This window comes from Rhineura floridana, chromosome 2, assembly GCF_030035675.1.
Source record: "Rhineura floridana isolate rRhiFlo1 chromosome 2, rRhiFlo1.hap2, whole genome shotgun sequence".
Lineage (NCBI taxonomy): Eukaryota > Metazoa > Chordata > Lepidosauria > Squamata > Rhineuridae > Rhineura > Rhineura floridana.
In genome coordinates this window covers 44956079-44978306 of record NC_084481.1, presented here as the reverse complement: position 1 = coordinate 44978306, position 22228 = coordinate 44956079, and the positions used below count along the sequence as shown (strand labels likewise).

The 22228-nt window shown below is 44.7% G+C and overlaps 1 protein-coding gene across 2 annotated transcripts in view; it reads left to right on the top strand.

The window, feature by feature from the left end:
- Positions 1-9724: 9724 nt before the first annotated feature.
- GAD1 (glutamate decarboxylase 1) overlaps positions 9725-22228 on the top strand; it is a 68949-nt gene continuing 56445 nt past the window's right edge. Inside the window, exons 1-2 of one of the 2 annotated variants that reach the window (XM_061608522.1) lie at positions 9725-9794; positions 14916-14978. In XM_061608522.1, coding sequence (XP_061464506.1) covers positions 9725-9794; positions 14916-14978 — 133 coding nt within the window. Of the gene's footprint in view, positions 9795-14915; positions 14979-20996; positions 21068-22228 lie in introns of those variants that run through there. The other variant, XM_061608524.1, reaches the window with a different exon arrangement.

The window sequence follows — 22228 nt, the reverse complement described above, 5'->3', positions numbered from 1 at the left end:
GCATGTATAAAATAATGTGATATCTAACTAGTCTCTGATTTCTCATCTCTTTACAAGGATACAGAATTGTCTGCCTGTCGGCTTATTTTTATATGTCATCTAAGTAAGGTATGATGAGTATGATCTTCATTAAATGTGGAAACTTTGCATGTATCTGATCATTTATAAAGAAAAAAGTAGATCGTTATGCAAAGAGGAGAGAGAATACCCTCCACAGCGGCAGTAGCTGGGGAGAACAAAGTATTATGTAATCAAATTAGGGCAAAATAAGTACAGTGGGTTGGAGAGCCTGACTGGGAGTCCAGAGTCTGTGAGTTCAAATGCCCCTCGTATCTCCTGGGTGTCAAGGGCCAGCTAAAGATCACCCCCACAGGGAGTGGCTCAGGGGTTACGTGCCCTGCCACCTGTGTAGCCGTGGGCAAGCTACATAGTCCCAAGGAGCCTAGTTGCCCACCAGCTGGCAGTTGCAGACAAGGAAGGGGCTGGTTTGTGCAGCTGTGCCAAGCTGAGCAGGCCCTAGCCAGCTGGGGAGGATTAGCCTCAGAGGGAGGCAATGGTAAACCTCCTCTGAATACTGCTTACCATGAAAACCCTATTCATAGGGTAGCCATAAGTCTGGATTGACTTGAAGGCAGTCCATTTCCATTTCAAGAGAAACTAAACGTTTTAAAATTTGGAGGGAAATAGTAATGGGGGGGCAATTACATATTAAAAATATAATGTGAAAATAATAGTTGGAGTGGTCTGTTTAATGAGGGAAGGAATAGGATCAATAGCACAAGAGGTATTATTGGATGAAGACTAAAGAACAGAAAGATCATCCAAAGAGAAAAGAAAAAAAAGCAAAGTATAGAAGGTAGTGGTGGTTTAGGAATAAGAGGGATAGAAAGCAAAGAAGACTGGATAATTGAAACAAGAACAAACTACCCCTAATTCATGGGAAGGAGTAGGTAGAAGGGTAGAATCAAAGAATTAAAACTAAAAGAAGGCAAGAGGAAGAAAAAGAAGAAATAATTTTTGAGAAATAAACTTGTTTAGCAAGGAGAAAGAACAAGTGAGCATACATTTTTTAATGAAGAAAATCAGTACATGCTTGGAATTTGCACCGTAAACATTCAGTAGCCTGGGTACATGAACAAAAATAATGCAGTGAGGAACCAAGTCAAGGCTAAGATAGAAAAGAATGTTGAGAACTAAGAGAGGATTGATGGAATCAGCTGTCACAGAAACAATTAGTGAAACAACCTCACTAGGATGCAGAAAGAAACTAGTGAAAGTCAATAAGACAACTGAGAAGAAGAGAAAAAACCCTCTGAAATGTTATATGTGTCTTGTCTCCTTGGGGTTGGTTCTTCTATATCAGAAAAGTAAAATGTGGTGTTTCTTGAGTGTTTTGCATTAAAGCTTCATTCATTGTAAGTGAAGGCCTCACGGTAGTAGCTGTGGCACACCAATTCTCATAGCACACATCTTCCATTATACCCCTGTTTGTGGTTGAAATTTAATAAGATGAATTGAGCTTGGGTCTAAATAAAAAGTTGCATTGTACTTTTTTTCATAACTTGGCCATACAAAGTTCACTGTAGGTAATAAACCGCAGAATTGCCAGTCACTAACCTTCACCTTCCCCCCACCCCCATGGAGAAAGCTTATGTTCCTCTATGGATTGGAAGCAAGGAGGACTGCACCAGAAATAATCTTACTGTGTTGTGTTAGAAAGAAAGTATTCTGCATTTTTATTCACTTTGAACCAAATACAGCTTTCTTCCTTATAGGTAAATGGGTCCTTAAATATCATCTCTGCATGATTCCTGGTAAGGCAAACACCTAGAAATGTATATCTCTTATATTCATGTTTATCTCCATTGTTGTCATAATAAATGTAGTTAATGACCTTTAATTCTAACATGAACCCATAGAAAGGCTGCTATGACTGGATAAAGTCTGCCATTTCTGATCACCAAGACTATTATGCATAAAAGGTAGGTAGTAACTCCATAGGAATGTTTTTAGTTTTCTATACCTAAAGATTACATTTGCTTTTTCTTTCAATATATTTAATAATCATAGTATGATATAAATGTGACCTTCATGAGAGCCAGTATGGTGTAATGGCTAGCGTTAAGACTAGGATTGAGAAAATCCAAGTTCAGATCGCCACTCACCATGAAGCTCATTTAGTAACCTTGGATAAGTCACTATCTGTCAGCTTAACCTACCTCAAAGAGTTGTTGTAAGAGCAAAAGGGCGGGGGGATACCAACTGTTCCATCTTGAGCTCCTTGGAGGAGAGGTGGGACAGAAACGTAATGTAATTTTAAAAAAATGAATAGAAAGAGTAGCTTCTTCCTGAAACAGGAGAGAAGAATTAGGAAGTTGCTACATTTGCTGCAACTTCAGCTATGCCCTATTACTTTGTATTGAAGCAAAAAGCAGTTAGGCTTTACCACAGGATAAGTGAACAGGCAGGCAGCATTGTTGCGAGAAGGCTGGAAGGGTTTTTCAACAGGTGTACACAGCAGTTGTCAGAACTGGTAGCTGCTACTGTCACCTGGAGCCTTTTTACCAGATGAAGGCTATACATGTAATATTGATATGTTAACTGGTTTCAGTATGTCAACAAATGCTATTCTCATTGTTTTCTTCACTGTAAATAAGCAGGTTCAGAAGACTATCCCTACTTCAATCATTAACTATCATGTGCTGCATGCACAAGTTAAGCCTGATGTCTCATGCAGTGTGTGACAGTTGGGTCATTATGGATGTATTCATGTCTGGGTGGTGGTGGTGGTGTCAAACAACATTTATAGGGCTACATTGTCCTTGTGCATATTTAAATTAACATAATGGGGCATTGGTGTCTGTACAAGGTGTTCAAATCATTCAAGTGCCTGAATCTGAAAGGTAGGGATCAGCACTATCCAGAAATAAGAAATGTAATGTTATAAATTGCTTAAAAAACTTGTGTCTTTTTTATATCTGAATAAGCTTCTTCTGAGGCGGGAGCCCATCTCAAAAGCAGGCACAAGCGAAGTCACCCTTCCCGGAAGTCCCTAAGTCACCCTTCCCGGAAGCTTATTCAGATATAAATCAGTCAGAACATTTTTTTTTTTGACTGATGAAATTTCTCCCGGGCAGGGAGAAACATAGAGATCAACCTCAAAAGCCTGTTTTTGTTGGGAGGACTGGATTTCATTAATTTATGAGAAAAGGTCCAGCCAGCAATGCCGGACGGACTTCCGAACAAGCTCTATCTGATTAATGCGATACGTTTATCTTTTCTTCAAAGAGAAAACGGACCAACAGGCAAGCACTCTTCTTTCTATATTTTTTTTTTACTTGGTTTAAATTGTTGCAGCAAAAAGAGATTTGTCAAATGAATCAGCTTTAAAGAACTTCTGGGTGAGCTATAACTCTTCTCTGTTATTCACGAAATTAACAGCTTATCTCTGTTTTTATTGCAAAAAGCTGTCCTGGAAGTGCATTCTAAAGATATAAACAGAAGAGGGATTTCTATTCCGAGGAGAAAAAAATAAAAAATATGAACTTTGGAACATTATATTGTCTGGGACTATTCTCTTTTTGGTCTATTTTATTTTGACGAATCTGCTTCTTCACGACGCCACTAACTGTTTTGATGCTGGGAACTAAATTTGTTTTGTATTCTTGAACATAGAGAGATAAGGCAGGCTGCTCTGTTTATACTGTGATGTCATCAAGCCTGGAATATTAACCCAATTGTTGCTGAAATAAGAAGTGGTTCTTCTTTATTTTTGTTTTGTTTTGTTTTCGTGGTTTTAAAAATGGCAATCAAGAAAGTGGCTGAGAATCTGGAAGTAATTATGTTTCAGAAAATAATGGATGAGATTGAGATAACGAAACAAACCCTGCGACAGGGCAGTAAGGAGCTGAAAATTGAACTGAGCAAAATGATGCAGGAGCTTAAAGAAATAGGGGATCCTGTGAGAGAGGAGAATGAGATCAGAGATGAGAAAAGAAAAAATAAAGGGAAGATACAAGCCCTGGAGATTGGAACAAATGTGGAATTGGAAAAAGATCTGGAGTTTATGGATATTAGAAATAAAATCTACTGTTTGGAATTTAACATTATCTCTGAAGAAATTAATGAAGATATTAGAGATAAAGTTATCAATGGCTTGGATAATTTTCTGGACTGGAATGACGTGATGGAGCTTGATATAGAGAAAATCTATGGAATTAACTGCAGCCATGTGACAATGGAAAAACTCTCAAGAGATGAGCCAGTGCATTTTGTAAAAAAGAAGAACAGAGATATGACTTTACAACAATATTTCAGCAACTTATTCAGAATCGATGGCAAGAAAATATTTGGGATAGAGGAAATTCCCATCAGACTCTTATTATATGACTATGGCTATGACAGCAAGATTATTATGGAATACTGATAATGGAAGATTGGACACTGAAATTACTGGACTTAACAGGACTATTGAAGATGGAAGATGGAATTAATATGGATAATGGAATAATGGCTATTGAAATTATTGGACTTAACAGATTTGATGAGATGGATTAATCGATATGTTTATTTGGAGAAAATTTGATAGATATATTTCTTAAAGAATTGAAACCTCTCTTTGACTTTTTGTGGAAAGAATAAAGTAATGTCTATGAGATTTGATGATTAATTAAGATTACTGGAGGAAAGTGATTTTATAATATAATTTAAGAGACAGGATTGTTATATATTGTAGACCTATAACTGATCTGCGACAAATGGGAAGTCAACATTTTATTTTTTTGTTTAATCATTTTTGTTTTGTTTTTTGTCTTTGAATGTTTTATGATTTTGTTTTGTTTGTTTTATGAAAATTTGAATAAAAATTATTGTAAAAAAAAAAAGTGTGTCTTGCAAATTTCAGAGTAGTAATACATATTTAAGCCCAATAACAAGTTCAGAATCTGAGACTGAGTTATAGCACCATCTGGGGGAATACTTCACGTCTCAGAAGACACTTTTTAAAAAATGATCTCTCATAAATTCAGGATGTTTACTAACAATACTGTTGGTACCCCCTTTTCTTTATCACTGATGTTATTGAAACCTGTTTTCAGCAAAAGTCCTTTGCTTTAAACTGTTATTTATTAGAAGTAGTTTATAATGACCAGTAGCATATCTGGGTGCTTTATTTTCATAATTGCTTATTTTGGGGGGGGGCATAATTGATAATATTAATTGCATAGGCTGCTATGGCCTTCCCTATGCATTACAAAGGTTAGCTAATATTAAAGCCTCTACATTATGTCAGATTACATAAATTATATCTAAGAACTGCTTACCTAATGGTTACTTCTCCTTAAGCCTGTAAGTACTCTAGCTGAGGTATCAGGTGTTTATCCTTGACAGACAGACAGACAGACAGACAGACAGACATATTATAATTAGTTTTAAAGAGTTAATTGTTTAAATGTTCCCTTCCTGCCCTTGGTTAAAATAAAACTAAGTCTGCAAGGGGGCATCCGTTTTTATCAGGAGAAAGTTGGATATGATGTTTCATATTCTGTAGCTAGTGAGGAAGGTGTCTGATAAAGAGGTGGCTCTTATTGTTCTGGGTGTAATCACTGGTTTTGAAGGACCAGCTGTCACTATGTGGGGCACCTTCCATCCATAAGTGCATTGGTATTTAATTGGTATTCCTTGTACGGTGCTTTTCTGGCCATGGCCTGTTTCCTTTTTTTCCTATTAGTGAAGTCTAGTATCCAAAGACTATCAAACTAACATCCTTCCACTACCGGACCCCTGTGACAAACCTTGACATTTTACCGAGGGCCTAAGTACAGAAAAGGCCTTGTAACAAATGTGCGGGAGAAGAGGGTCTTTGGATTGGATAGACCGCGGTTTTGCAAAAGGTTGAGCACTCCTCGCTGCCGCTACCACAACCTTCGACTCCAGTCCGTTTCCTGGAGCTGTTCTTCCTTAGGCGTTGATTTCATAATCCTACCCTCCTTTGCGCTAAGTGCTGCTATCCGAGGTGCTGAAATGGATGCTAATATGCAGTCCGCCTTCCACGCTTTCTCGCGCGCTCTCTCTCTCTCTCTCATTCACTCTCTCTCTGCAGCCTTCGGAACAATAATCTGTGAATCTTATGATAGCCATTATTTTTGGCTACCTCCTGCTGACAGAAAGTCGGGATAAATTTCTCTTTTTCTTACAGGAGAGGGAGTATTCGATTCTAAGTATGTAATTATTTGATTTGTATAGATAGTGCTCAATATTTTAAGAATACACCTGCTAAGTGGTATACTAGGGAGAATCGGGTTACACACATGACACAAGGAGAGAAAAATAAAGCCCGAGACTGAAAGGGAGGGAAATCCTAAATTCGTGAAGACCGTTACAGGTTTGTAGCTATCAAACCACAAGCAAAATACTACGGCCCTTTAACACATTTTGAAAATGATACATATTGGAGATATGGTGCCAAGTGCTCAGACATTTCTCATGCACAGCAAATTGATCGTCCTGATGGTCACTCAAGCATTGCCCTGCCTCACTTCTGCTCTCCCAGTCAGAGACAATAAATTAATTTTCATTGAGTCTGGAAAGGACACATAACTCAAACCTGTAGGTAGTGTTGCTATTTGACCACTGTTAGAATATTTCACACCCTGAACATCAGTTTCCCTTCCTTTTGCCATAAAATATATATTTTCCCTCAGCGAGGTGCCTGTTTCTGCATCTGACTAGTGCAGCCTTTCCCAACCAGTGTGCCTCCAGATGTTGCTGGACCACAACTCCCATCAGCCTCAGCCAGCATTGCCAATGGTCAGGAAAGATGGGAATTGTGGTCCAACAACATCTGGAGGCACACTGGTTTGGAAAGACTGGACTAGTGGCTTCCTCGCGCTAAAGATAAACGCACTTTATATATTGGCAAGAAATGGCATATTTTGAAAGGTGCATTAAAATTCAGGATGATATTCGAGGACATAGACTTCTCTCCCCATCAAATTTATTTTTAGCCAGAAAGCACTGTTAAGAAACCTTGTTTAATATGCATATGTCTGTTGCTAAATCGGAGTCTTCTACCAACCAGGTGTTCTCTGTGGCTTCGTGAACGGACTAGACATAGAGAATATCCTGTCTTTGATTCGTTGGCGCCCCTCAGTGGAAACTCACAAAATAATTATTCAGAGTTTGGATTCCCGCCCCCTCCCCCTTCGTAAGACACCAATAAATGGACGGTGGGCTTTATAAAAATTCTCGACGCTCCTGCAAATGAATTGAGAAATAAAATTTTCCCCTTAAGGCGATTGCTCACAGTATGATCAGCATGTTCTGGACGCTAATAAGGTTCCTATCAGAGAGAGAAGACAATGAACTGGGATCGACCAGGTGGCTTTTAAAGAGAGGACTTTTATTATAAGATTTGGTGAACAAAGGATGACAAAACACCCTCTTAAAACTACAAATGTTTGCATAAGGCAAGACTCGCTAGTCTGGCATGTTCTTATCTATACTCATGAAGAACACCCAGGCAGTTTGGTCTGAACAAACCGGAAGAATTTCCTTCCAGGCTCCTCCTGCCCATCTCTCGGAGCGCGGTAAGTATGTACCATATTTCTTCTAGGGTCAGTCTTTCCTTCGTGATCTGGATTCAGAATCGAGGTACACAGCCGCCGTCACATGCGTGCCCCACTGTCCTCCTTGAGGGAGCCACGACACCTGCAAGTAAATCACGTTTGCTTGCTAAGGCACAACACTTGGAGGCTCGTGATCCTCCCCCCCCCGCCCCAGTTGAGTCAACACCCACGCTCCCGCGCTCCCACCCTCCGAAACTCCAGCTATTTTGTTTTCCATATTGGAGCAAACGAAGCAGTGGCAGAGTAGTGACTCATGCCTGCGTCGATCAGCCGACAATTCACGCTTTAAAAAAGCAAATCCCCAAGTATTTTTGCAGGGGGGAAAGGTCACCTCGAATGAAATTCCAGGGCGCTATTGATATTCCGACGTTGTTTGTAGAGGAGTTTATAAACCGCCAAGTCGTTTCTCCAGCTTCTGCTGTTTGGGCTCCTGGAGTTTGATCTAGCGCCTTCCGTCCTTGACTGGTAAGTCTCTCTTGTGTTTCTTTTCCAAAATAACTCGCCCTTCCATTCCCGTGTTACTGAAGGATTTGAGATGTTCCGTTTCAAGAAGATTGTCAGGCTTTCTGTAGTTGAACTTGAATGAAAGATATTAGCGGAAGAGTTTGGGTGTTTATGATGGTAACCTGTTACTTCCAGCCTTGGCCCCAGTATGTCTTCCTCAGTTTTAGGGAATTAAGATCGGTGACTCTAAATTAATGATGTAGACAGTGTAAAATCATCCATCCCACCAACCCCGAAGTGCCGTGTCTGTTTTCACGAAAACTTTCATATTTGATGATGCAGGGGTGACAGGTGATATCAAATCTCGACGAAACTTCTGTTGATTTTCTGCGACCTTGGATTTTGATATTTTGTTGCTTCCCAGTGTGATTAAAGCTGATTTGAGCCGTTCGGGTTACTGAAGGGGAAAAGATAAGTATTGATTGAACTGCTGGTTCCTTGACGACCAAGGAGCCAGGAGTGGTGGCTGGAAATCGAGTGAAATCGTATGTCTTCACAAAGCAGCGCGAAGAACGTAAATGGAGGGCTAGTCCGCAAAGGCCAGCACTCTCGTCAGCAGAGCATCACCATTTTATATGTGTAATTTGAAGATCAAATTGTTGGCATTTTAGCTACATTTATCTTAAGTGTGTATGGGTACCACTCTGGTCGGGCACCTTTATACACTTTCCTCTGTGTGTATGTGTGTGTGTGTGTGTGTATTCAGAGATGCGAGTTGCCACACACAGTATATCGGTTTGGCTGTTCCTTTCCGCCGACATCCTTCCTCAACATTATTAAACCTGCCTTTCATAACATGGGAGGAGAAGGTGCACGATTGTCACAAGAATTCCTTCTACCCGGATTGTCCGGTCTTTTTCTGCCTTGATCATCATCATCATCAGTCTTCTGTTGGTGGTGGTGGTTTGTGTGCGTTTTAAGCCTGCTTATTGGAAGTTGGTTTCCCATTTGGTTTGAACCATAATTGCCTCCTTCGGTGCCCGTTGGTATAATAGCCGGAGACTTAGTGCTCCATCCCTTCTCCCCCAGCACCAGCGACACACTAGCTCTCCTCAGCTGGCTCCAGTAGCCAAGAGGAATGGTTTAGCTCGTCAGCCCTGCCCAGACATTTTCCCACTTGCTAGCGAGCCAGCGCTGTCTTATAAAAACCAACTAGGTGTCGTCGCCTCCAACCATTTCTTCATCCACATCGCTTTGTCTGAGATCTCGAGAAGAAGGAAAGAGGTCCGCGTACCTGCCTGGCTCCAGGAAGCTTTTTCTTCTAAGAAATCAGGACTCCTCTTCCCACTGGAGGTGCAACAAGGTCCTTTTCTGCATGCCCTCCCCTACCCCCACCCGCACCCCGCCTCCGGCAACTGCTACTTCCCGATGAGTTTAATTGCTTATTGTTGGCCGCAGAATCGCTCCTTGACCGTCACATCTTTCGAGCACGGGGGGGATGACCAAGAGCTACCTCGCACCCCCGCACTCCCCCCTCGAAAGGAACCGGATCTCTAAACCCGCCTTTCTCTTCCCTTGCAGTAAATCGTTTTGCTGGGATCAGAGAAATCCTGAAGGAAGAAACCTGGGATTCAAGGGCTTTGCCTCTGAACCTAATGGCAACCTCGGATCCATCCTCCTCGAACACTGCTCAGGATCCCAACCCGACTAATTTACGACCCACAAGTAGGTCTCGGGTTTTTGTTTTGTTCCACCTTTGTTTTGCAAACCTCGCGTGTTGCATGCGTCGTCATTTTAAGCTGGGGACTTCGAGGAAACCGCGGAGATTCACAACAACAACAAAGACCAACATGGAAGCCCTTATTCGAATCCCCTCTTCCCACCCCCTTTACTCAAACCGATTTCAGGCTGAAACCGGTGTGTGGGCGTGGGTGGCTGTTCTGATTTTTTTATATATAAAAGAAAGAAACCCGGGACTTATGGCAAACGAGAGCATGGATGCAAGGAGGAAAACCTCGTCTCCGCTAACATTGACTTTATACATTCAGCCTTGAGTTGCAGGGGGTGGGGTCTTCCTCGGTTATCCAGGTGGCTTTTAAGGCTTGCGGAGCGGGGGACCGGCCCGGCAGGCTTCCAGGCGTGAAGTTCCACCGGTGGCTTCCAGAGCGCGCCTGTGCGCCCCAGTCTCTGCCATTAATTCCCGCCATTCCCAATGGCAGCGCTTTGTCTTTACAGGACCCTCGGCAACGCCAACCGAGGAAGGCTGAGGTGCTGATGGCAGCTTTCCCACAGAGCCCTCTCTGCCCCTAATTGCCCCAGATTCTGCCTGGAGCGGCTGAGGGGGATGGTGCCGCAGGTGGAGGGAGGGAGCTGGTTTTACAGATTTGCCTGTAGACAATTCCGACGGACATTCAGCAACCCAAAAGAGGCGTGTGGTGGTGGTGGTGGTGGGGCGGGGAGAGGCTTGAAATAAAGCTGGATGGCATAATCACCAGCGACAAAGCCGGGGTGAATGGAAAGAAGCAATAAAAGCTTGGCAAGCCACAGGAAGGCGGGGGAGGGGAAAGTAGCTTTTTCTCTCTTGAAAGGACTGCCGGGGTTATGAAGCATGAACACCCAGTCATTATTACTGTGATTATTCTGCAAGGGCAAGGAACGAGGGGAGGAGGGAAACCCACCCAACGACGAAAATAGCTGCTTTGTGCCGCCCTTGCGCTTGTGTGTGTGGGGGGGGGGGTTCCCTCTTCTCATTGCAGAGCTGTCAAGCTGTACAATCTGCCTAATTACAAACGCCCTTTAGATTATTTGTCTGATGGCGACCCCGTTGGAAGAAAACCCTCGGTTGGGTCTTATGCCGGGGTTAACGACAATAGACAGGGCCAGCTCTGTGTCTGTCTGTGTGGTATATTCTCGCTAAGAATCCCCTCCCCTCCCCACCACCATTCCAAGGAACGCGCCCTTCTGTCAAGCTCCCTCAGCTAGAAATAGCGCTGCCTGCCCGCTATTTCTTTTCCCGCGCTCGCGCGGCCATTGCCCATTGTTTCCCGACGGCTCGCGCCCTCTCCCGTCTTCGGTGTCCGGCTGCGTGTGCGTGTGTGCTTGAGAGAGAGAGGAACGTTGGTGGTGGCGGTGGCGCGTGTGTGTCTTGCCCTCTTCTCCTTGTCGTGCTCCATCGAGCCTTTCCCTGCCCGGGGCGGGGAGCGAGGCCGTCTTAAAGTCCTGTCAGAGCTGTCTTACCCTCCTGCCACTCTTTTTCTTCTCCCCTCCCCTTTGTTTTTGCTCCTTTGCGTCCTGTCCCTTCGTCCTCTCGGCGTCCTTCGTGGGCAGTCAGTCCAGTCTCCTCCCTTTCACCTGAGGCAACCTCCTTCTCACTGCCCTTGCGCCTTTCCAGCCCGCTGAGCTGCTCGCAGGAGGTCTCCCCAGTGCCCTCGTCCTATGGCTCTCCCTTCCCTTCCTGCTCTCCTCTTGCCTCTTTTCTGCTTTTCTCCCTTGCAGGTTTCTCTCTGCCTCCTTTTCCTCGCTTCATGGATTCTCCTCCCGCGCCCCAGCATCTCTCCGACTCTCAGTCTGGAATCTCCTCCCTCCACCTCTTCAAAGCTGCCCTTTACCCCGCCATCATTCATATGGGCGGATCTCCTTCCTTCGCCGTTTTCCCTCTTCCCGTCCTCCTATCCAGCGCCCCCGCTACAGGTGATCCATAAAAACCAGCCTCTGCCTTGGAAGTTAAGGCGCGATGTCCAACGCGGAATATGGGTGGAGCCAAAGCTCTGAGCGACCCATTCATGCCCCGCCCTGTTCTTCTTTTTTCTCCCCCCTCCCCTTTGCCACAGGGGCAGCTTGCAAAGATAGCCTCTCCTTCCTATTTGCTGCCCTCTGACTTGTAGTTTTGATATTGTGATTCTGTCTACGCTTAAAAGGAAATAAGCGCCGCTGATCTCAGCTGACGCGCATTTTCAAGCAAAGGTGTATAAATTGCATTGTAAAGCTGCAATCATTCTTGAAAGCAAGTTCCGTTGAAATCAATGGGACTTACGTCCCCAAGTGAACACGTTTGAGATCGAGCTACAAAGGTCATAAATCTTACTCCAGAGTATTTCCCCCAAATCTTGGGGCCAAAGGCAAATGTTAAGTAATATATTGTTAGCTAGAATCTTTACGCTCTCTTTTCTTTTCTTTTCCTTCTTTTTGCATCCCTTCGTCCAGAAGTGACTTCACTGCAGCTTTATAACCCTGGGGCCCTTGGAGAAGTGTTGTGTTGTTGTTTTGCACAATTCTACTGCAGAGTTTAAACTCTATCCTGTTATGTTTATGTATTTATCGGCGATGGGGATTTTTCTCTCTCTGCCCCCTTAATTGCTTCTGATAGCTTCTGATTGCGGGGGTCACCCGCTCTTTCATTTCCCTCTCATGCTAATTTCCCCCAGGAGTGGGGGAAGCTCACTATAAGTTCACCTATTAATTTCAGATTGCCATATGCTTGTGTGAAATTTAAACAGACTGAATGTGTTCTTCAGGCGTTGCCACTGACACATGGCATTCGGTCTTGCCTTAAATCTTCTTTGGGACAGCTTAGGGCTTAGTTATTTGTTTAGTCCGTCTCCTTAATCATACATACCCTTTAAACCGCAGGCGGCAGAATAAAATAGACGTTTCCATCTGGGTTACGTTCACACGATGTTCCTGTTTTGATCCGGGGTAGTAATTCACACGGCGGAGTCACAAATGCTGGGGGTGAAAAGCCCGCTGTCAAATACGTTTTTTCGGAAGTACAATGAGACATACTACCATCATCTTAATACAGTGTCAAAGCCCTTGTCTATTCTGGTAGCCTCTGGAAGTCTCTTTGATGGCAAAAATCAGCTCTCTTTCTCTTTCCATTCCTCTGCGATTTATTTGTGCCTTTTGTCCCTTCCCTACTTTATCTCTGCTCGGTGTGTGTGTATGGGCGCAAGCCCTTCCGCTTTGCCTTCTCTCTTTTGTTTCACTCAGTGCCCCTAACTCACACTTAACTCGCACTAACTCACAGCAGGGAGTAGAAAAAGAGGAAGGCCAAACAAGAGATGGATTGATTCCGTAAAGGAAGCCACAGACCTGAACTTACAAGATCTGAGCAGGGTGGTTCATGACAGATGCTCTTGGAGGTCGCTGATTCATAGGGTCGCCATAAGTCGTAATCGACTTGAAGGCACATAACAACAACAACTCATGCTTTGCCAGGTGTCTAAACCGGTCATCTACAGATTCCATAGGCTTCAACCTCAGGTGGAAAAGAGCTTCATTTCTGGATAGGAGAGGCTAGACCCGTTGATCTTGTGTTGTCCTAGCAAGGTTGTGCTTGCCTTTTTATAAGGGTAACTCCTCCCTGGGGGCTAATTGAAGGTCATTGCCGCCTCTCGCACCTTCAGCACCTCCGACCATGGACAGCGCAATGCGTGTTCCAACTGCCTGATGCGGTTTGGGACAGGATGAATGGGGCTGTCTCGAAAATGGGGACCAAGAGCACGTGAGAGGCCTTTTAATTTGTCTCCCTGGCTCGTCAATCCGGCTGCAACCTAGTCATGCAAGTCCGATCATCTAGTCAAATACTATTTTTCACCCAATTAATTCCTGAACTCTTCCATGACCCCATTTCATGCCCGTTTATTTTAAGCTGCCACTTTCCTGGAGCAATGCCAATAAATTATTAGGAGATACTCAGGGCTCTCTCACAGCTGCCTTTTCTCTTCCTGATGGAGTCCTATTGTGCCGCTGAGCCAGGGACTCACTCGGCGCGCGCCTGCCTCTACTCTGGTGCTTTCACCGTCCTGTGATTCCATCATTGCCCACAAAGACTCCTGGAAGGGAAGAGTGTGTCTTCAGTCTGACGTTGCTATATACCACAAAAACCTCAAATTGGGGGCTCTATGGAGACCTTGGAGAAGGGTTGTAACAACAGAAAGTTTTGGTGACAGTACGAGGTTTCTTTCTGTTGCAATGGTGCTGCTAGCTTAGAAAAAAGGCTTGTAATCCAACTAAGTCCTACTTAGAGTAGACCCACTGCCGTGAATTAACTTAAGTTAGTTATGCATATTAACTTCAATCGGTCTACTCTGAGTAGGATCAGCACCCAATTCCACCCAAAGACTTTTGTTATGCCTGTACCCGGATCCAGAGATCACAGAGTGGGGGAAAACTGCGTCTTTGTTTGGACCAGCCACTGCAAGCTTCCCAGTTATATATGCTGAACTGGATATTTAAACATAAATGAAAAAATGCCTATGGGAAAAGACGCAGATAGAATGCAATGAATGGAGGCCCGCCATTCTCTTTCATAGGTGCTCAGCTTCATACCAGAGGCATTCTTAATAACCTCAGTGATAGTCAGTTTAATTTAAAGTTAAGTTTCCAGCTCTCTTGAGGGTAGAAAAATAAAACATCTGCTCAGTGTGGAGCAGTTGCTGTCCTGCACAAGCCATCCGTTCTCTGATGTCTCATAAAATTTCACTTCTAGAACGATGGAAGAGGAGCCACTCTGCACTCTGTTTATGGCTGATGAAACTCTTGTACATTTGCCTTTGGGGGTGGGGTTTCCTATAAGGTAAGTTAGACTGAGAGACCAAGTTAATTACTGCCCACCACTACCCAAAATCTCCATTATGAGCAGTCAACTTGTAGCCCATTCTCTCTTTTCTCCAAAAGAATGGTCTACTAGTGGAACTACTAAATATTTTGTTTGTTTACTGAAATTTGTAGTGTTTTAGAGGCAGATTGGCAGCTACTTCCAGGTACAAGCCGCAGCTGGGGATTGCAAAGTAGGCTGTACCACTCATTTCTGCAGTCATAAACCTTTTTTTCTGTTCATTTTAGCCTATGATACCTGGTGTGGTGTGGCTCATGGCTGCACGAAGAAAATCGGGCTCAAGATATGCGGTAAGTGAAAAGATGTTCCCCAAAATAGTGTAGCTTTCCCCCTGCATCCTCTCTCTCTCTCTTTCTCTGACACTCACACACAGCCCTCCCTCATACTTTGTTTTCAATCCATAATCAGCCCCGAACCTTTTTATCACTTGCTAAACCCATGGCTCCCTTTCTGGAAGGACTGAAAACTAGGTTGGCTGACAAAGAAAGTAGGCCACCTCTTTTATCTTCAGATAAACGCAGAAACGGGAAAGAAATTGCAAACAAACTTTTCTCCTCTTCCTCCTCCCACTGAGAAGTTTAACGAGCAATACTCCAAATTCGTTTTGAAAGAGAAGGGGGGTGAGGCGGGGGGGGGGAGAAAAATCATATTTGGGTTTTATCTGTAATCCCTTGGAAAGGCGCTGTGTGCTGTGCCATAGACTCTTACGCCATCTACTGTCCAAAGTGAGCAAAAGATCATGAGCCACCTGAACAAGAGGTAGAAAATGCACCGGCTAGATTGTCAGTGAAATTGAAGTGCCGGTGGTAGAAAAGGGCTCCTTGGCTGCCAGATATAGGCTCTGTTTTCAGGGCCAGGTGAATGAGCGGGTAGAAACACACTCACTGTTCTGCAGGTTTCAGTCTGTCTCCACCTCTCTCTTCTGAAAACTGGGGCACGTGAAGCTAGTCAAACTCCGCCCCTTTTTACTGTAAAACTTGGTGGGAGCCCCTCAGGTGCGTTTTTTTTTTAATTTAGCTTCAAGGAGATTTTGCAACTGATCGGTAGATCAACCCGTTCCCACTCCAGGTGTGGCTAACGGAAAGGCTTTGCTCTGGCGACTAGTTTCTGAAGCCAGATGGGCGTTTGCCTTGTGGATAGTACACACCTATGTGTGTTTGTAAGAGGCCTTTTGGCAGACAGAGGGGACAGCCTATTCAATGCAAAGTAAAAGTGGGGTGGGGGCGGATATAGAATTGTCGGGGGGAGGGGTGAGAGAGATGCAGTTGATCAGTCCTGGGCTGGCTTCAGGAAGAAGGCGTTTCGTTTCTGCTCCTGTCGGCGCGGAGAGCTTGTACAATGGGGCCATGAGGAAGAAGCAAGGACGGGGGTGTGGTGGACGTACGCTCGAAGGTGCGGGGGAGGGGGAAAGAAGCGCAGGCAGCCAGGCCGGCAGGCCGGCTGTGGGGCTGCTTTGCCACATCTCACTGAAATTTTTCAACCTTATCGGCCTAGAAAATACGGATCTCCTGGGGAAGAAAGATTAACGAGAGCCTTATTAAAGAGCCATCCGTCAGACTGCTGCGTCCGGGAGATAGGGGGCTGGCAGCCAGTCAGCGCTCGGGCAGCTTGAAAGGAAGGAGAACAAATAATATACCATCAGATTGCGCCCGTTATAGCAAGAGATTCATTGGCAGATAACAAGCCTGTCTGCCTGTCCCTAGATTTCTTTATAACGCACCCTCCAATCCCGGATAGGTAGAAAGAAAGGAAGGGGGTGCGAGAACGTCAATGCCCAGCTAAATCTTTGTCCGCGTTTTGGGGGAGAAAAAATGCAATGAATAGCCCGATCCTGTGTGTACTTGCCCCAGGGAGTTCGATAGGGTTTACGGTCCCACAAAAGCGCACATGGACTGAGCTAGCCCTTTAACCGAAGCCCTTTGCGCGCTTATGTGGGAGTGAGGCCCGTTGTACAGGGGGGAGGCTTGCTTCTGGGTAAACATATCCAGGATCTGGCGGTTAAGAAAAGCCCTTTTATTAGATCGCGCGCGCGCCCGTGTGTAGGTATGCATATAAATACACACGCACACACACAAACGTTTTCACTAATATTTTCACATGCGAGAAGGTGGAGGGGTCTCTTCAAGACAAAGAAAGTCCGCGCCCCCCAACTTGACTTAAATGTTTCTGCTACACGGAGGTTTTGAATCAATATTAAGACGTCCCTGAAAAGCACCAGCGTCGCGATGGCTTTAACCCTTCAGCCCTGCAGAGCCTTGGAGCCGAAGCGGTGCTATTAACTCTGCCGGGCGCCTTCCTCTTCTATAAATAGCTCCTGATCTGGGCTTAATGGACCGTTTCCTTACTGGTCCTTTCAGTGGCTGGAGCGATGAGGGGTTTTTTCCCCCCATCATCCTTTCAATTTAGCTCGGCAACCAGAACTGATGATAAAGTAACGCGCCGCTGCTTCGAGTTGCTAGACTACCGGTGGTTTATGGAGGGGCAACCCTTGCGCCGAGCCGCTGAAGGGGCTACATAAATGCAACCCGCTGGAAATGCTACACGCTGGCATCCGTCCTTTTCGGAGGAGGATAAATGGGAAAACCCGCGCCCTAACTGCCTTCGAGAATGGCGGAGAGAGAGAGATTCTGCATTTCGTTTAAGCTTGCCATCCTTTGTTTCTTTTTTATTCTTCTCCAAACGACTCCACACCTTTTGTCAATATCACAGGGATGTATAAGAGCCCAATCCCCAAACGGGTTGGGCTGTAAAAGGGTAACTGGGCTTAAATCGAAGCGTGCAGCGTAGAGGGGAGGAAATTGACGGAGTCGCAAGTCCAGATCGTGGTTTAGAGCGGTTAGTCTGGAAGGTGCCACAAGACTCGGTGTTGGTGTTGGTGTGTGTGTGGTGTTTATATTTTTGTTTGAGGCGGGGTTGAGCGCAAGTTCGAAGCCTTAGTACCTCCGAGGTCATAAAATATGCGGTGCTATGCTGTGAGTTCTGTAACCACCCTATGATAAAGCTGTTCTAGAAATGTTAAACAACAGGGTCTCCTTACGCTGCAACCATTTAATCACTATTCGATTGGTTGGTTGGTTTGCTGTTAAGGCCGCTGTGTGAAGAAAGGGCGGGGGAATCCTGATGTGAGCAGTTTATTGAGAGCGGCAGGTCCCCACTTCCACTCTCTTTATAATAATAGGCATTCCGTGCCTCTAAAATATTCTTTAGGGATTAAATTCGAAAGGTTCGAGCAGGCCGCCTTTTCTCTATCTCTCCTTTGTCTTTAGCATGGCTGAGAATCAAATTTTGAACAACCTGAGATTTGAGTCTTGTAAACGACCGTGCATTTTTTTTTAAAAAATCCCTTTGCTGCGTCTGGCGCTTTAAAAGGTCGGGCGGCGGGCCATTAAATACCTTCAAGTCGATGACCTGTCCCGATTGATCAGCTAATTAATCAGCCCAGCAAAGTCAGTATTACGGGCTCGCAAGGCAGGCGATGGTACGCCGATACGTCCTCGAGGAAAACGTACCGGTTTATGGGGACCAGCCTTCCTTTTTTTGTTTTGGAAAATCATCCACACAGTTCTGAAGGCGTCTCGCCTGGCTGGAGGCACCGAGCCAGACTTCTCCGCAACGCTGAGCAACCTTGGCAGAAGGCTACCCTTAACTAAAAAGCACAAAACAAAACAAAAAAACCTTGCAGTGATGAATGAATAGATTATTACGACCTACTAAAGCCAAGAGGTACTCAGGCCCATTGATTCTATTTCTGATACTTGTCCAGGGATTCATGTTTGGCTTTTTGTTTGTGTAGTTAGCAAACTCCTTAAATTCAGGAACATTAGCATTTTCCCCCGGCTCAAATATTATATAAATCAAGGGTGGTTTAATCTGTGGCCTTCCCAAATGTTGCTGGACTACGCTTCCCGCCATCCCTGACCCTGATGTTTAACAACATCTGGAGGGCTACCGGTTCCTCCACCTCTGATATAAACAATGTCCACGCTGAGAACTAGAAGCTTTGTTTTGGGGATCCCGGTTCGTCAAGCTCCTGCGGTGACTTCACTAAGAGGGAGGGGCCAGAATTCTCTGGACGAGGGTGAGACCACCAGGAGTCGCATTCAGCAGCAATCTTAGACGCGCACTGGCTTGGGAGGAAGTTCCACTGGACTCAATGGACATGCACAGGCGCTCCGATTGCCTTTGACTTGCCCTGGCTTTCTGTGCGTGCAAAGTCTGGCGAGGGTTAGGCCCTAAAAGGCGGTCTAAAAGTACCTTAAATACACACATCCATAAATACAAAGAGGCCTCGCTTCAGCTTGGAAGCATACCCCGTTGATCTCCATGGACTTTCGGATTCTCACCTTGTGCGGTTTCACTGAAGCAAGGTTTGGATAAGGAACATCTCGCCGAGGCTGGGGCCGCCACCTCAGTAGGATTTAGGCTGCTGCAATCCCTTACCCGAGCCTATGCCACAATGGGACTTGCTTCTAGAGGAGACAGGTTTAGGTTTACCCTGTTATCCCCAAGAAAGTGTGTATAGGATTGCCTCATAATTTGGGAGTAAGCACCATCAAAAGCAATTGGTGTGCTGCTTGACTGGTGTTACTTAAACCAACGTATGTTTATTCAGAGAAATAACTCTTAAGTAAATACAAGGTGTAGCGGGTTTGCAGCCACGCCAGTCCCACCGAACAGAACAAGGGAAGTGAGGCGATATTTTTATTTATCCCACCTTTCTTCTAAGGAGGTTACAGGCGAGTAAGTGGTCTTTCTTCCCTCCCCCCATACACACTCACTTTTATCCTCACAAGCAACCCTGTAGGTAGGCTAGGCTGAGAGATAGTTACTCACCGGCTCAGGGTCATCTCGTAAGCTTTGCGACTGAGTGGACATTTGAACCTGGATCTTCCCACGTTGGCACCTAATTAGGACACTTAGGTGTTAAAATTTCTCTAATTACCCAGAGCTTTTCTTCAGATGTGTTCAAAACAATAATATTAAAAGAAAGAAATGCACGAAGGACACGTCCTTATATTCAGCCCAGTAAAAGCCAGAGTGATTTCACAAAACAACAAAAGCTACCGACCATACAGGAGCTACGAATTAATTGTTGCGCTGTGTGTAGTTGTGTTGCTTAATTTCGTTTAAAAGCAGCACCACAGCAGCAGAGAGTAACAGCAGATGCTGAAATGCGAGTGTGTCAGCGTGTGCGTGCGTTTGCCTAAGAAAGCAGGCTTTTACCCTGCATCAGCATCGCTGAGACTTGAGACTTAGTAAAATAAGAAAAGCTACTTTATTTATAGAAATACATTGTAGATAGAAAAGGCATACCTAGTTCTAACTAACTAGCTAAGTTGGAGGCATAACGCCCAGGTGTGGGAGTCAGCCCCATGCTTGGAGACAGAGCAGAGACAAAGGGAGTCTCCTCTCTCCTGGACAGCCGGAGAACAAAAGGAGTGGAAAGGGCAGAAGGAGGAGGGGCAGGTAAGTTTCCCTAAAGGCGTCACAGTCTAGTGACCGAAGGAAGTCAGTCAGAGCATCACAGGTAAAAGGTAAACAAAGCCTATCCATCCGGAGGACCCTAGCCTATCTTCCCTCTGGAGCTTAAACAAAAGAACAAAACAGGAGTTGCTCTTGCCCCACTTCCAACATTAATAGGAACCGTTTCACTGGAGCTATTGTGTTTGCTAACCCACTAGAAACCAAGTAGAGAACATTACCTACAGGACAGAGCATATAGCTCTCCTCAAACCAGTGAACTTGCAACCAGTTAAATCAGTTTTTGACCTGTACAGTATTATAAAAGCAGGATCCATGAATCCGTCTCTTTTTCAGCAAGTTTAGATTCTTAACCTTTGGCTCCCATCCACCCTTGTGCTCTTTGGAGGGAGGGGGGAGGATCGGTTTCAATGTTACACATTTATTCACGACAGGCAACGAAAAGAAATGTCCAGTTTAATTTCTGTTCAAATGTGCCAGTGGCTAGGAAAGACTCCTTTTGAGGTGAAGCAGAGTGGACAGTAATTTATTCTCTGCTGCTCCAACTGTTTGCTTTCCCAGCAGAATTATTTAATTTAAACATTCGAATCGGTTTTGCAATTCTTCCATTTTAAGCTTTTGCGCCTTTTTCTCTCACCACACCAACAATTTTAACCTTCCCAGAACTCGCAGGTGGAGGAACACACTGCCTATTTTACACATGGCTGAACTGGAGGTCCCCCCCCCATCAGCCAATCAGAATGTAGTAGGACAGCTTTTCTTATTGACTATGCTCTCCCTTATGTAATATGACCCAAACACAGCCTTATCCAATGAAGCTTCAGAGAATGTCACAACGTTTCCACAGTGGTTCTTGGCTGTGCGGACTTTCGGGCAATTATGCAGCTGTTGGTTGGTGGTAGGTAGTTTCTAAATCTCTCAAATACTTTCCTGGAGCCAACTATAGAATGTAGTTAGCCTTGTTTCTAGTCCTCAAGACTACTGCAATAGTTCAAAGTCGAAAACGAGAAAACTGAGACTCCTCTCCAAGCAATTTTCTTCGAAAGACAACCCTCAGAAATTCAGAGCAATTAGCTGTCAAATGTGTGAGGATGAGAACAGAAAAAGCTCCCGGAATCTCAAAGCTAGGAGGCGGGACAGGCCATTGTGCTGGTTCCCTTGACAGCTTCATAGCTGTGGGCCAGTACTGAACTTCTAAATAAGAGGGGCTCTGTTGGTCGTAAGCCTGATTGGAAGGATTTTTTGACCCCAAATCTTATCTTCATTCCAGATAGTTGTTGTGGGGTTACTCCTCAGTGGGGTGAAAATACTCTTTGCGTTCTCAGAAGCATTGTCTTCTCCACATATTCGAGGGCCGAAGAGTTCTAGCATTAGCCACAGGTTCTGGACTGATCTTTGGTAAAGCCCTTGGCTCAAATTAAAGAGCTGGGATGAAAGTCTGGATTATTTAGTCAAGAAAGAGAAAGGGGCTCTGTTTGTAATATGCAAAATGGAAGAAAAGTGATAAGAGTGACAGAAATGATGATGTTGGTTATCCTAATAGGTGGAGCATGCATGCTATGCATATGTAGAGTAATTCAGTGGTCTGAGCTGCCTGTGCCAGTGTGTGTATTTACCAAAGAAGCAGGCTTTTATCCCACATTTAAATCACTGAGACTTAAGACTTAGTACAATAAGAAAAAGCTACTTTATTGATAGAAATACATAGTAGATAGAAAAGGCATACCTAGTTCTAACTGTTGGAAGTGGGGCAAGAGCAACTCCTGTTTTGTTCTTTTGTTTATGCTCCAGAAGGAAGATAGGGCTAGGATCCTCCAGATGGATAGGCTTGTTTACCTTACCTGTGATGCTCTGACTGACTTTGTTCTGTCGCTAGACTGTGACATCTTTAGGGAAGCTTACCTGCCCCTCCTCTTTCCACCCTTTCCACTTCCTTTCTTCTCGACTGTCCGGGAGAGAGGAGACTCCCTTTGTCTCTGCTCTCTCCAAGCCATGAGGCTAACCCCTACACCTGGGCATTAAGCCTCCAACTTAGTTAGATAGTTAGAACTAGGTTTGC